Below are 15,707 nucleotides of genomic sequence, written 5' to 3' on the forward strand. Positions count from 1 at the left end.
TATTATTATTATTATTATTATTAGTGCAAAAAGAACAGGAGAAAGGATTGGTGAGAGGTACAAGAAAATTAGAAAATTTCATGGCGAAAGTAGAGGCAGCTCCTGTCAGATGAACTCTATTTTGTCTGTGAAGAAACAGGCGACGCTGCCTACAGAGACTAAGCAGGAGAGACGGGGCCAGCTTGGTTCTTCATTTATGCCGCCCACCATTGCTGGTAGATTCTTTATCTAGCCTGCATCCTCTCATTTTCCTGGATCCCTATACGGCGTTTGACGCTGTTTACCACAAGAAATGTCGAACGAACGTGAGACACTCAGGGATACTCCAGTCGGAACTACTACTCCCAGAATGCAGTACGGCTCCTGGGAAGTGCGGGCAGCTGGGAACGCAGCAGGCCTAGCCCTGTCGCCTGCTGCCATTGGAGGAGCGCTCCCACTCCCAAGAGGCCACGCGTAGGCGGGGCGCTTCATGCGGAAGTCGGCGGCGTCCGGTCCCGGCGTCCGGTCCCAGCCTGCTCTGGGAGCTGGCAGTTGGCGACACTTCGCTGACCCGCGCCCCTCGGTCCCGAGCCCGCGCGCCCTTAGAGGGTGCCCGGACAGGTAAATGGAGTGGGGCGCGCTCTGCGGGAGGCGAGGAGAGAACTGCGGGGAGAGGGCGGAGGCGTAGACGGAAAGGTGCTGGGGTGGAGCGAGGAGGCAGTGCAAGGGTGGCTTGGGCTTCTCTGGTGTCGACAGTTTCAGTTGTCGGGCAGGACCAGTTTTGGCGTCTTATGCCACTGGAAAGGCTTCGAGTTAGAGTGTCAGAATGCGTCACTTAAGCTTTCATTACAGGAGGGAAAAAATGTTAACTTTCTCTCAGTTTGCATTCTACAAGACCTTTCTGTAGCATTTAAATCTCTTGAGATCCCCCGAGTCTTCCAAAAACTCTCTACGTCCTTGTTCCATGACGTCACTTTCTGCTTCACCTTCTACTTCTGGCTGTTTATGCTCCTTCGTGGGTTCCTAGCCCCTTATTCGCCCTTCCTCCACTGATCAGTATTGACAGTCCCCTTCTTCGTCTGTTCAGGAACTGTATTTCTGACCGACCCGTTTCCTCAGCTTCAGACCTGTTTGGTGTTTTTATTAGTGGCCAATGTTTATCAAATTCTGACCGCGTACTTTGGTAAATGCTTTACATCTCCCCCTCCCATAACTCTCACAAACAATCAACTGTCTTCATTCGGCCTCATTAATTGCTTTCAACTACCTGTATCTCCATTCTCCCTCCATTGATCCCAGAGGATACAGTCATGTTTGGCATATTAATTCCCTTTGAATACCTGTGGCTGAGAGCAGATCCATTCATATATTTAACAAATATTTATTGAACGGCTGGTATATGCTCGACACTCTTTTAAGTGCAGGGGATACAGCTGTAAATAAGACTTAAGAGGTTGCTACTCTCAGGAACTTACATGTTTGTGTCTAGAGGGGAAAACAGGAATAATCGGGATTATGTTATATATTGGTTAATGCGAAATAAAACAGGTGGTTGACTTGAAAGGGTAGAATCCTATCCTAAGAAAGTCAGAGGGATCGGACTGGGTCTCAGAGCATCGTCCAGAAAGAATAGTTGTAATACCAACAGGAATAATCTTGATCTGTAACATGACTTTTCATAAACACCTCTTCTTTTCCCCTGTCTAAGCAGTGTTTATTCTTCATTCTTCTATCTCCTCCAAGGTTGTTGCATCAGAATTCATGGTTTATCTATAGTTGGTTTATTCCTTATAAGACCCAGAGAGAAGAGTGGGGGATTGAATTACTATTAGCTCAACTGCTTTATCTTACTGAGAAAGATAGTTTGGTTGTGAAAATATTATTCTTACCAGGTCCTTCTGAATATAAAGTTATCTACCATTTATAGTATATTTAAAACCAAAATATGCTCAATGTTCACTCATTTATTCAACAAATATTTGAGGAAATATTAGATGGTAGGCACTGTGCTGAGCACTGGGAAAATAGGGTAAAATAGACACTTTGAGCTCTCTTCCAAGGATAAATAATCCTAACAGTATACTGAGGAAATTCCTAAGACATAGGCTGACACCTACATTCCTGTTCTTCATCCAAGGTGAGATCATCACAAAACATTAAGACATTTTCTGAGCAATTGTGGACATTCTGAGATTATTCACTTATTATTCTTTATCGCGTTTATTTATATGTCTTTCCCCATTGTTCTATGGCTCCCTCAAGTATTGGAATCCCTTCTTCCTTAACTTTATACCTCTAGTGTCTACTTTGACTGTCATATAGTAACCTGCCAGTACATACGTGTTGGATTGAGATAGAAAGACTCCCTATTTGATCAAATTTAAATGACATGATTTATACAAGGCCTTCTTTATGTAAGGCCATCAGCCATATTCCTCAACCTTCTCATTCACCAAAGGTGGACCATTTCATCTTATCAGGCTAACTTATGTACCTTCTTTACTTTGTTCTCACCTCTATGCTTTCTCGTTCCATCCATCCCTCCTAAAATGATCTCCTATCTCTTCCCAGGCACCTTGTGTACCTCCCTCCATTAATTTAGTGGGCCAGTTAGTTTAATAATCTGCTCATGATATAAAGGTGGAAAAAAATTAATTTCCTTTTTATATTTCCTATGAAACATTCTGCCAATGAACTCTTGCAAGAATTAACATAATAGGTCCTCCTGCAATAATATAAATAATGATACAGAATACTTTTTAAAAATTTTGCATTGCTTATCACCATGTGCTATGTAATGAGTTAATTGTACTACTTTATTTGAACAGTTGTATAACCTCTGTTCACACAGCATGTTTTGGTATCATTTGGTTTCTACTTGGTAGAAACACATCTTTTTTTGTTTGTTTTGTTTTTTGAGACGGAATCTTGCTCTGTCACCTGGACTGGAGTGCAGTGGCGCGATCTCGGCTAACAGCAACCTCCACCTCCCAGGTTCAAGCAATTCTCCTGCCTCAGCCTCCTGAATAGCTGGGATTACAGGTGCGCACCACCACGCCCAGCTAATTGTTTTTTGTATTTTTAGTAGAGATGGGGTTTCACCATTTTTGGTCAGGCTGGTCTCGCCACGCACCTCGGCCTCCCCAAGTGCTGGGATTACAGGCATGAGCCACCGTGCCTGGCCAAGAAACACATCTTTGAGTATTACTTTCTCCTTCGCCTGAGATAATTTAAGTGGTAATGTTATTCTGCCACATTGTTATTTTCAGGATGTCAGTTAAAGTCTTAAGTATTAAAATTAAAGTTTTTTGGTTTTTTTTTTTTTTTTTTTTTTTTTTTTTTTTTTTTTTTTGAGGCAGAGTTTTGCTCTTGTTGCCTAGGCTGAAGTGCAATGGCATGATCTTGGCTCACCTCAACCTCCATCTCCTGGGTTCAAGCAATTCTCCTGCCTCAGCCTCCCAAGTAGCTGGAATTACAGGCCTGCGCCACCACGCCTGGCTAATTTTGTATTTTTAGTAGAAACAGGGTTTCTCCATGTTGATCAGGCTGGTCTCGAACTCCTGACCTTGAGTGATCCACCTGCCTCGGCCTCCCAAAGTGCTGGGATTACAGGCATGAGCCACTGCGCCCAGCCAAAACTGAAGTCTTATTCCATGCAGATATCTTTCAATTGTAAATCATTACTGCAAAAGACAAATTTTGTCTTTATAACGGATTAAAAACAACAGCAGTACAAGAGTGCTTGAGTCATGACTGTCATGAATTTAGGATGTGCCAACCTAAGATCAGCCAGATGCTTCTAAGATGTAAACATTAAGCATTGTCATTTTAGGTGATTTATTGACACCTATTTCTTTATAGACAGGAATGCAAGTGCAGCACTGAATTGTGTGCCATTGCTCATTTATAAGACACACATGTAGATGATCCAGAATATTGTTATACATTTTTCAGCGTTGTCAAAATACAAATGCAGAATTAAAAGATTTCTCAAAACACATGGACTTGGCCTTTCCCCTTAGTTACCTGAAACTGTCTTCAGCCTCTACTTGAAGATGCTTTTGCTGAGAAGGAGCAGTTTCATCATTGCTGTTCTATTTTATTACCAAATTTTTTTATACAGGCAATTCCTTACTTACAAATGTATATATTTTAAAAGTACTGTTGTAAGCTTGTTGTTTGGAACGCTGGATGTATTTTCTTCTATAAATAATGCTATCCATGACATTTACATTGTTATGCCAACCAGTATCATTTTAACTTTTAATTTAGTGGACTTGAAGACCTTCCCCACAATTTACAATAACTCCTCTATTAAAAGACTGCATTTATAATTCTCATTTGAATTCCCTTATAGCATATCTTTTTTTTGAAACCCAACAACTAGAACAAAAATATCATTTCTTTAGTCCCTTAACATAGTAAAAACAGACTTTTCTAACTCTAAGCTGTTGTGGGTGACCCTTCTAGCCCTTAGCTCTAAGGACAGTCCTCCAATATGAGCAAGGAAAAAGAAGGGATAGAGGTTTTAGAGAGGGAGGCAAGTTGGGCAATATGAGTATCTGGAAAGGGAAGAGTAGGATTTGTTTGGGTGAACAGTGAGTTTCTAAAATGGAAGTCTGCATTGCTTGTCAGCTTTTTGGCTAAGATCAGGTGTAGTATCAGTTTAAAATGGGGGCTTGTTGTGGGTTGAATTGTGTCCTCCAGAAAGCTGTGTTGAAGTCCTAACCCGTGGTACCTGTGAATGGGACCTTATTTAGAAATAGGATCTTTGCAGATGTAATTAAGATGTAATTGAAAATGAGGTCACACTGGAGTAGAGTGGGCCCTTGATCCAATATGACTGGCATCCATATAATAAAAGAGAAGAGACACAGAGAATGCAGTGTGAAGACACAGATACAGAGTGCACCATGTGACTACAGAGGTAAAGATTGAAGTGCTGCATCTCCAAGCCAAGGAACACCAAGGATTGCCACCAAACTATCAGAAGCTAGAAAGAGATAAGGAAAGATTCTCTCCTACAGGTTTCAGAGGGAGCATAGCCCTGCCAACACCTTGATTTTGGACTTTTAATCCTCAGAACTGGTAGGCAATACATTTCTGTTGTTTTAAGCAACCAAGTTTTTGGTACTTTATTACTGCAGCTACAAGAAACTAATACAGGGTTCTTAGCAGGAATGAAGTAGAATTGGGATGATGGCTGTGGGACCAAGTGAGGAGTGAATAGGAGAACAAAGAGGAACAGAGTTGATATGGGGCTTTCCTTTATGTTGCATTATCTTTTTTTCTTCCCTTCTCTCTCTGGCTTATCTTTTCATTCTTTTTCTTCTTGGATCTTATCTTTATATAGCACTTCATGGTTTAGCAGGCATTTATATACTGCTAATAATTAGCAGAGCCAGGTTTTCTAACTTCAAATGCAGTGTTCATTGTACCACAGTTGTTTCTGTTATCCCAATACTCATCAAGACGTTATGGATTCTATTACAAGACGCTTACAGTGGGGGCAGGTAAGACTTCATAGGTGGGATTTTTAGCAGTATAGGAGAGAGGAAGGAATTCCCATTAGTGACATCTGGAAGGAAAGTAAAATTTCTGTTGCTATGTACCCACTGTTTAACAGTCATTTTTAAGTTGGGGACTGTTTTTATTGAATGAAACACTACTTGCCTATAACTTATATCCATTGTTCCTAGTTATATTCCGAATAATGTGCTCCCTGTTCCAGGTGACTGTACTTTATATAAACTCAAAAACTATTGTAATGTTCCTTCTAAGTCCTCTTTCTCATGTTACATATCTCTAGTTCCTCCAGCCAGTCTTCAGATGACATAATCTCCATGTCTCTCACCCATATTGTCTCCCTTTTGTCCAATCATTAAATATTCTACCCAGAATTGAATTCAGTATTTCACATATGTTCTAACCAGCACAGAGTGTAATGGGACTAGTACTTAAACAGGTCAAGACACCCTGTTTTTTAATGTACTTTGAGATTATGTAAGCATTTTTAAGCAATATCTCATACTGTTGGTTCATAATGAACTTACAGTCCACTGAAACACTAGATCTTTTTGTATTAATTGTTGCCAAGCTCAGTTTTCTTCTTGAACCTGCACAGGGACTGAGGCTCCTACTTTTTCATCTCTCTGTTCCAGGGACCATATGATTTCTTATCTCTGTTTCTCTTTGCGTTTTTGTTCCTCTCTACTGTATGTCTCTTTGACCCTAAGCAATGACCTCCTTCCTTGTTATAAAATTTCATTGATGGTTTTACAGTCTTCATTCTCTTTCTTTCCTTTTGCCTTCTGGGCCACCACACTTTTGGCTTTCCCATTTGGTCCTCCTTAGTCTTTGTGAGTCTCTATCTACCTTTCCCTCAACTGTTGGTTGTGCTTTGGGTTTTTTCCTCAGCACTCTTCCTTTTTTCTGTATGCAATTTATCTTCAGCAAATAAATCATGTTTAAAATGGCAGATCTAACTGAGCTCATCTGGGAATAAAAGGGCACAGAATCAGTCCCGGAGGAAAGTCAACATTTAGAGGTCAGGTAGAGGAGGAAGAGTCAGCAAGAAGACAGAAAGAGCAGCCAGAGACGTAGGAGCATTTCAAGGAGGGTTGGTCAGCAGTGTTGACTGCCTGAGAGGTCAAATAAGGTAAGAATAGAGAAGCAACCACTGTATTTTGCAACACAAAGGCTGTTGGTGACCTTAGGAAGCGTGGTTTTTTGGAGTGTTAAGGGCAACAGCCAGATTATAGTAAGTAGAAGAATTAAAAGGAGGCAGAGGAGCAGAGATAATGCGTAGCAATGCTTTGAAGAAACAAAACAGGGCCAGGCATGGTGGCTCATGCCTGTAATCCCAACACTTTGGGAGGCCAAGGCAGGTGGATCTCTTGAGCCCAGGAGTTCAAGACCAGCCTGGGTGACATAGTGAAACCCTGTCTCTACAACAAAATACAAAAATAGCTGGGTATGGTGGCGCACACCTGTAGTCCCAGATACTACGAAGGCTGAGTTAGGAGGATCACTTGAGCCTGGGAAGTGGAGGCTGCAGTGAGCCGAGATTGTGCCACTGCACTCTTGCCTGGAGCTTGGGTGACAGAGCAAGATCCTGTCTCAAAAAAAAAGAAAAGAAACAGAACAGTAGGATCCACAGTTAGGGAGGCTTTAGGATCAAGGGAAATTAAAGTATAAGACAGCAATTTGGAAACTATAACTTGCTACCTATGTGTAAGGAGAATTCTAGAAAGAAGATGGTCGAGATCACAACCCTGAGGAACAACTTCAATTCAAGAGTAGGAATGAAACAGAGACCCCCAAGAGACATTCAGCCCAAGAGACAGATGAGCACCTTCTGCTCTGTGTGCTGTCCTTCCATGCTGGGATTGCAATAAGGAATCTGCATATTCCCTAGTCTCAAGCAGTTTGTAGTTTGCTGTTGTGTTTCACAAAGTATATTTGTGTGAATCACCTGCATCCAGACAGACTTGTGTTAAATACAGATTCCAGGGCCCTACCTCAGGCCTACGGAATCAGAATTTCAGGAAGTGATGCGAAGAGTTTGAATTTTTAGCAAGTGACTCATACTCTGCCACACAAGATGATTCGTATTCCCACTACAGTTTGAGAACCACTGGTATGTTGGGTGCTGAGCATGTTAACAAATAAGAGTAGGTTTAACAGTTAATCGAAGACTAGTAAAGCATTTGTTCATCTCTTTTTATGTTTACGTCATTAAATAAGAGAAGCTGGGCTTGTTAGGTGGGAAATAATAGCACATATTCATAGGCAGACTTAAGGAAAATAATCTTAAACTCATGCCATATTGTTTTAGTAATGTTTTGTTTATGAAGGGTCTTACCATTCCTTTCTTGTGGAAGCTTTGAGTTATTTTCACTTTGTTTCTATTATGGATAATGACTTTATACTGGCAGTGTACAGTAAAAGGATAAGATTATGGGCTCTAGAACCGTACTGCCTAGGTTTAAATTGCAGCTCCACACTTACTAGCTCTGTAATTTGGGGGAAATTATTTAAGTCATTTGTGCTTCAGTTTTCTCATCTATAATAGAAGTATCATAATAGTGTATAATCTCATTGAGTTGTGAGGACTAAATGGATTAATAATTATAAAGTACTTAAAATGGTACCTGGCACATAGATAGCAAAGGTACATAAAGATGTCTTCATTCTTTAATGTAGAATTAAAGCCTGCTGTTAAGTCTGTTGTTAAGTTTCATGTTATAGTACCTTGTTAGATATTATCTCCAGGTAGTATGTTGGCAAATGATAGTAAGTTACTTTTGAAAGATTATGTCAAATAAATATTCTAAATCTGTGTCTTTTTCCTTTTGATAGACTGAAGCCATGGCGATTCTTTTTGCTGTTGTTGCCAGGGGGACCACTATCCTTGCCAAACATGCTTGGTGTGGAGGAAACTTCCTGGAGGTGACAGAGCAGATTCTGGCCAAGATACCTTCAGAAAATAACAAACTAACATACTCACATGGCAAGTGAGTTCTGTTCTGCATGTGGTAAGGGATGAAAGAAGGGAATTCTGTTACTGTAATCAGAATGGTAGAAAAGCAGAAAACAAGCTTCTAGGTACATAATTTGAATAAGCTGACAGAATAGTAACCTTCAACAACTTAGAAAATATCTGGTTTTGTTACTTATAAATTTAACTTGTAATTATTTTATTCTGTTATTGAAGTGATATTGTTTTATTTTGAAGAAAGATATGGAAATGTTAAATATAAAAATGACTTTGCTCTAGAGCTGTGTGATATGTGAAATGATTCAGATAAGATAGATAATGTTCCTTTGTTCGTTCTTTCAGTAAATATTTACTGAGCGCTTAACTATTGCCAGGCACTTTGCTTGGTGCTGGGGATATAACAAGAAATGTAGTATTTGCCTCATAAGGGTTATAGTTTAATGAGGGAGGCAGTCAAATCCATGATGTCAAGGGTGGGAGGGTGGGAAGTAGTAGATAGGAGGATGGTATTCCAAGTAGAAGGAACAGCAGGTAGAGAAGTATGGAGGCATGAGATCATAGGGCGGGCATATTTAGGGAATTGCAGACTGTTCTCTGTGACTGGTGCCCAGGATGGTGAAAATAAAGCTAAAGAGAGATGGGTAGAAGAAAAGTCATGTAGAGCCTTGTAGGCCATATTAAGAGCTTGGACTTTACCCTGTGGGCAGTGGGAAGGCATTGAAGGTTTTCAGCCAGGATGTGACACAGTCAGGTTTTATTTATTTATTTATTTATTTAGAGACAGAGTCTCACTCTGTCACCCAGGCTGGAGTGCAGTGGTGTGGTCTTGGCTCACTGCAACCTCCATCTCCCAGGTTCAGATGATTCTCGTGCCTTAGCCTCCTGAGGAGCTGGGATTACAGGTGTGTACCACCACGCCCAGCTAATTTTTGTATTTTTAGTAGAGACGGGGTTTCACCATGTTGGCCAGGCTGGTCTCAAGCTCCTGACCTCAAGTGATTCACCTGCCTTGGCCTCTCAAAGTGTTGGGATTACAAGCGTGAGCCACCGCGCCTGGCCTTCAGTCAGTTTTTGCTTTAGAAAGATCACTCTGGTGACTGTTAGAGTGGCCATAGATGGGAAATCTTAGTAGTTAGTTTTAAAAAGTGCCTCAACCTTCCCCATTGGCACTTGAAAATCTTTTCTTACTTAACCCAGCCTTACTTCCTTAGTTCTTATCTCAGAATGAGGTCCTTATTACTTTCTATGGCTAACCCCTTATACAGTTTAAGGTCCACTCTAAGCTACTGTGAGAGAGACCCCCGAGATACAGTATTAATTTTAGTGAGATAGTCCAGAGATGAGTGGTTTGGGATGTTGGGGTGGCTCTGCCATTTCCAATTCCCTAATTCCCAAAGCGATTAGTGCTTTCCACCTCTGGCCAAGGCAGCTCCTTTGGTGCTTGTTATATCCCAGTGCTTGCCCAGTAATTTTAAAGGCAGGACCCAGAAGTGGCCTGATATTGTTGAGAAGTTTCTACTTACATCTTATTGTTCACTACACAGTCATGTAGCTAACATAGCTAGAAGGGAGGCCAGGAATTTTCTTCTGGCTATCCAGTCGTAGGCTCAACTAAAACTCTGTTACTCTGGAGGAAGTTATAGGATATCAGGGGATGACTTGCAGTCTTCCAGTCTGCTCTTCTGGCCACCCAGATATTTCAGTGAACCTTTCTTCCCAAACATAGAATACGCCTCTTCTCTGAGAAAGGTAGCTCAAAAGACCTAGTCACTGTGTTTGGCTCCAAGTCCAGCATGTCTAGGTGGTACACAGTCCTCTCCATCAGGCCCTGGTGTGGCTCCTGTGGTCTACTGACCATAAACTAAAAGATAAGTCATATGTTTTCCCTGCTTTCCCAGCCTAACCCAGTAGACAACGGTTCTGCTTTCTTGGAGGAACTCCCTCACCTTTTTTCCCTGACTCCTGGCTTTGTTCTACAAGAAGTTCTTCCTTTCTGGCCACATCCAAAATGGGAGTTAGAGAGTATATCATCTTTGGGAATTGTACACATTTTGTAGCCCTCTTCCTGCCAGCATAGGTTTGTGGGCCTAGAGGTTAAGGGTTAAATAATCCTAGCCTCTTATGATTTGGGCTTTATACTTTCCCTAAAAATGTATTAGACTTACAAACTGTGTTTCTAGGTAGCTTCTGGGAAAATGTCCAGGGAAAGCACATGTAGTCCTTTTAGAGGCAAGACTGGGAAATAGGGCATATATCTTCTGCTCATGTATTATGAGCCAGAATTTAGTCACAGCCATATGTAGCTTTAAGAGAGTATAGAATATGTAATCCAATTAAAATTCAGTTATAGTAGAAGGAGATGTTATCTGTCTGCCATGCCTCTCTACCTGTGCCTCTGATCTAGCTGTGTTATTTTGAGCTTTGGTACCTTTTTTCATGCTTTTGTTATCTTCTAGGAATGTTGTTCTCCTCTTAAGCCTCCATGTAAACTTTTGCTCACTTTACAGGTCCCAAGCGAAATACTTTCTTAATTTGTAGTTTAATGCCTCTAAAAGGGCAGTTCTGATCATGTTCAACAGATACTGTCTGCCCTCAAGGTAAAATTCCTTAACAGGACTTGGAATATTCTTCAAGATCTGCCACTTTTTCCTTCTCTGGGCTCATCTTTTACTACTTTAGTCCTCAGTTTTGCTTTCCAGCCATACGTAGCCATTTGCAGTTCAATGCTAGGTTCTTTCTCTCTTCCTAGCCTTTGCAATAGCTGTTACCTTTTACTGGAATATATTTATCTGCTTACTTTTTAAAAAATCTCACTTCGGGTTCCTGAACTTAGATGTTTCCTTTTCCAGAAACCCCTGAACACTAACACTGAGTCAGTCACCCCAATCAGACACTCTTTTTATGTGTCTACATAGCATCTAATTTGTTCATATTGTAACACTTATCACATTGTATTATTATTATTATTATTATTTTATGTTTTATTTTTTTTTTGAGATGGAGTTTCACTCTTGTTGCCCAGGCTGGAGTGCAGTGGCGCAATCTCAGCTCACCACAACCTTCACTTCCTGGGTTCAAGTGATTCTCCCACCTCAGCCTCCTGAGTAACTGGGATGGCAGGTGCGCGCCAGCATGCCTGGCTAATTTTTGTATTTTTAGTAGAGATGGGGTTTCACCACGTTGGCCAGGCTGGTCTCAAACTCCTGACCTCAGTTGATCCACCCACTTCAGACTCCCAAAGTGCTGGGATTACAGGCATGAGCCACCGTGTCCGGCCTCAGACTGTATTATAATTGAAATGATTGTTTATCTCTGTACCCTGACTGTAGGCTTCTTGATGGCAGGGATCATACCTTGCTACCTTTTGTGGCCTGTGCACCAAGTGACTCACAAGTCTGGTTTAGGAGAAACAAATTTTATGGGTAAAGTGATGACTTTCATTTTGGGCATGTCATGTTTAAGCTGTCTATGGTATGTCTAGTTGGATATGTCTAGTAGACAGTAGTGTAGGTCGTCCTGGAGCTCAGGAGATAGGTCAGATCTAGATTTGGGAATCATTAGCACAATTGTGGTAGCTGAAAACAACAACAAAACATGAGAATGCGTGCTGCCCTCCAGGGAGTAAGTGTGAAAAAAGCAGGAGGCTAATGAAGCTAGAAAACGTTAGTGTAGAGGGAAAGGGACTATGATATAAACCAGGTATATTAGCCTGCTTGGGCTGCTGTAACAAAATACCATAGACTGAGTGGCTTAAACAACAGATACTTGTTTCTCACAGTTCTGGAGACTGGGTGAGGTGCCCACCGATTCAGTTCTTGATGAGGGCCTTCTTCCTGGCTGGCAGATGGCTACCTTCTTGCTGTGTTCTCAGGTGGTGGAAAGAGAGTGATCTCTTTCTTCCTCTTTTTCAAAGCCACTAATCCCGTCATGAGGACCCCACCCTCATGACCTCATCTGATCTTAAGTGCCTCCCTAAGGCCTTGTCTCCAAATATAGTCACACTATAACATATGAATTTTGAAAGGGCACAGTTCAGTCTATAGCACCAGGCAAACCTGATGTCAAGAAATCTAGTGAAGAGAAAACACTTTCCAAAAGAAAGTGGTCAACACTATCATATGTTTCAGAGAGAGCCACTGGATATGGCAATGTGGAAGTCATTGGTGGAAATGGTGCAAATAGTTTTAGAGTGTTAGAGGAAAAGATTTTGCCTGAGTTCCTGTATCTCCTTGTAATTCATGTCAGTCCTCTGTGAACATTAATATAATTCAACAGGTACCCCTATCTATCCACTTGCCCAAGGTATAAATCTGGGAGGCAAAATTTAGTTAACCTGTCTCATGCCAGTCACCAAGTTCTATAAATGCTGCCTTCTATCTGCTCTGTCCCTTTTTCTTTATTACCCGTTCTACTTTAGTTTATTTCCCTCCTCATTTCTTACCCGGTATACTGCAGTAGTCTCCTGTCTGGTCCTCCTTTGAGTCAGTTTTCCACACTCTAGCCACTGTGTCCTTTTTAAAGTGCAAATCTGATCACAGCCTCCCTAGGCTAAAACCTTTGGATGCTTGTTCATTATTCTTAGGATAATGCACAGTGTGGTTTATAAAGTCTTGTATAACCTGGTTTTTGCTGACTTGTCTAGCCTCGTCTGTCCAGATAATTTACCTTTTCTTCACATTCTGTACTCTAGTCATGTGAGCCGATTTTACTTTCCTAAATCTATTATGTGCTATTTTATCTCTAGGCCCTTATGCTTGCTGCTTCCTCTCTGGAAAAACTCTTCGCTGACTTTTTTTTGTTGTTGTTGTTTTTGAAACAGGGTCTCACTTTGTTACCCAGGCTGGAATGCAGTGGCGCAGTCTCGGCTTACTACAGCCTCAACTTCCTGGGTTCCAGTGATCCTCCTGCCTCAGCCTCCCGAGTAGCTGGGACTATAGGCGTGCGCCACCATGCCTGGCTAATTTTTGTATTTTCTGTAGAGATGGGATTTTGCCATGTTGCCCAGGCTGGTCTTGAATTCCTGAGCTCAAGCAATCTGCCTGCCTCAGCCTCCCAAAGTGCTAGGATTACAGGCATGAACCACCACACCTGGCCTTTCACTCACTCTTTACCTTGCCGTCTGTTACTTATTCTTCAGGTCTTAAATCAGACATCACTTGTTTCAGGAAGTCTTTCTGGTTACCCTTTGGCAAATCTCCATTTCGTGCCTCATCTATTAATATGTCCCCAGAGCACCATGTACTGCCTTTAACTTTCCTGTCATCCTGTTTGCCATGCTGCACTGTAATTTCTTATACTGTGATCCCTGTGAAGACTGGGAGTTGGTGGTTTTGCTTTTTTGTATCGTCAACTTCCAGCACAGTAACTAACTCAAAGTAGGTACTCAAATGTTGAGAATTTGGTAGAAAAGATGTTTGCTTTAAGAACTTAGGAAAAAGCAAAGAAAACCATATGGCAAAGAAAACCATATGGCCTATTGGGGGTTAATCTTAATTACATGCTCCTCCTAAGATGTCATCTCTTGTTCATGCTTTGAGAGTCCAATTATGCTTTTGCAGCTGTGGTTCTAATGGGTAATACACATGCTGTTGTGCTATGTAGCTAGAATAGAGATCTTCCTTTTATTTCTTATTTACTTCTCTCAGTTTGACTTGAAAGAAACAGGTATATTGGGAAGGGGAAGAGGGAGAATAGACTGTATCCGTAAGTAATGTGGTGACATTGGCAGTACTGAACTTGCTTATACATAGATAGAAGATAGAAGTAAAAGTGATGTTGCTTATAACCACAGTAAGTTTTATATCTTTTATTCTACAGTTATTTGTTTCATTACATCTGCCAAGACAGGATTGTATATCTTTGTATCACTGATGATGTAAGTAACTTGAAGACATATTGCTATTTAACTATGTGTACTATTAATACAGCCAGTTCTTTATTATCTACACCAGGGGTCCCCAACCCCCAGGCTGCAGACTGGTACAGGTCTGTGGCTTGTTAGGAACCAGACCACATAGCAGGAGGTGAGTGGCCTATGAGCATTACCACCTGAGTTCCACCTCCTATCAGATCAGCAGCAGCATTAGATTCTCATATGAGTGCGAACCCTGTGATGAACTATACATCCGAGGGATCTAGGTTGCATGCTCCTTATGAGAATCTAACTAATGCCTGATGATCTGAGGTGGAACAGTTTCATCCCGAAAACATTCCCCCTCCCCCAGTCCTTGGAAAAATTGTCTTCTACAAAACCGGTCCCTGGTGCCAAAAAGGTTGGGGACTGCTGATCTGTACCTATGGTGGGCAAAGGTGATGCGAACTTTACATAGCTGGAATTGTTAATATTTTGCATTTGTCATATAGAGCAGCAAATGATAAGAAAACTTGATACTGCGGTATGTGCAAATCAGTTCGATTTTGGTAGAGTTTTAGCTTAGCCTGTTGCAACTTCTATATTCTATTTTGTAGTGAGAATTGGTGTTCATAATTATAATTCTTTGATATCAAAACCTCTCAAAAATTGTTTACCTGGAATGTTAAATTAGATAACGTCATTCCTTCTATCAGTAGTTAATGAATTCTTTCATGTGTGTGAACTTTGGAAAAACAAAATTACAGTACATTATGATCAGCTATATAAACCTGTAGTTTACATTGGCTAGGTATGACTGTCGGCTCTCAGCCCAAAATTCTCAGTAACTTAATGATGTCATTAAGGTCCTTTCTCTTCTCTGCTTTCCTCCGTGTCTCCTTCTTCCCAGACAGGTTGCCATTATGGTTATGTAGAGCTACATACTTATTTATTCATGTCCAGAGAAGAGGGACTGTGTCTTCTTGAGTGTCTTATTGTAGGAATGAGGAAGCTTTTCCCAGCTGCATGCCCTCCCCTCCCCCTTCTTTCAAAGTGAACTTCCTTTCATGTCTTATTGGCTGCATGCTCATTTCTAAACTGTCTACTGACAAAGAGACATGGAATTGGCATGGTTGCCATAGATCAGGGTTCCTAATCTTTGTTGTATCACAGACTCGTCACTTGTGGAACACTCCCAGAATGCTTTTGTTTTCTTTTTTTAATTTTCCTTTTCCAGAATGCTTTTAAATGTATAAAACACACACAATTCTAACAAAGCCAGTTGTATTGAAATATATATATATGTAGTTTTCAAAATATTTTAAAAACTTGATGTAGTCATATATATGCTTCTTTATTAACTCATTAACAAGGTCT

At 41.0% G+C, this 15,707-nt stretch overlaps 1 protein-coding gene across 3 annotated transcripts in view; it reads left to right on the forward strand.

The window, feature by feature from the left end:
* The first annotated feature begins 469 nt into the window (after positions 1-469).
* Positions 470-15,707, forward strand: part of VAMP7 (vesicle associated membrane protein 7) — a 59,036-nt gene continuing 43,798 nt past the window's right edge. The window contains exons 1-3 of one of the 3 annotated variants that reach the window (XM_005595067.5): positions 470-600; positions 8,341-8,516; positions 14,297-14,354. In XM_005595067.5, the coding sequence (XP_005595124.1) occupies positions 8,512-8,516; positions 14,297-14,354 (63 nt within the window). In that variant the 5' untranslated portion in view covers positions 470-600; positions 8,341-8,511. The remainder of the gene's footprint in view (positions 601-8,340; positions 8,517-14,296; positions 14,355-15,707) is intronic. The other 2 variants (XM_005595064.4, XM_074029753.1) reach the window with 2 other exon arrangements.

This window comes from Macaca fascicularis, chromosome X (assembly GCF_037993035.2).
Source record: "Macaca fascicularis isolate 582-1 chromosome X, T2T-MFA8v1.1".
In the NCBI taxonomy this organism is placed as follows: Eukaryota; Metazoa; Chordata; class Mammalia; order Primates; family Cercopithecidae; genus Macaca; species Macaca fascicularis.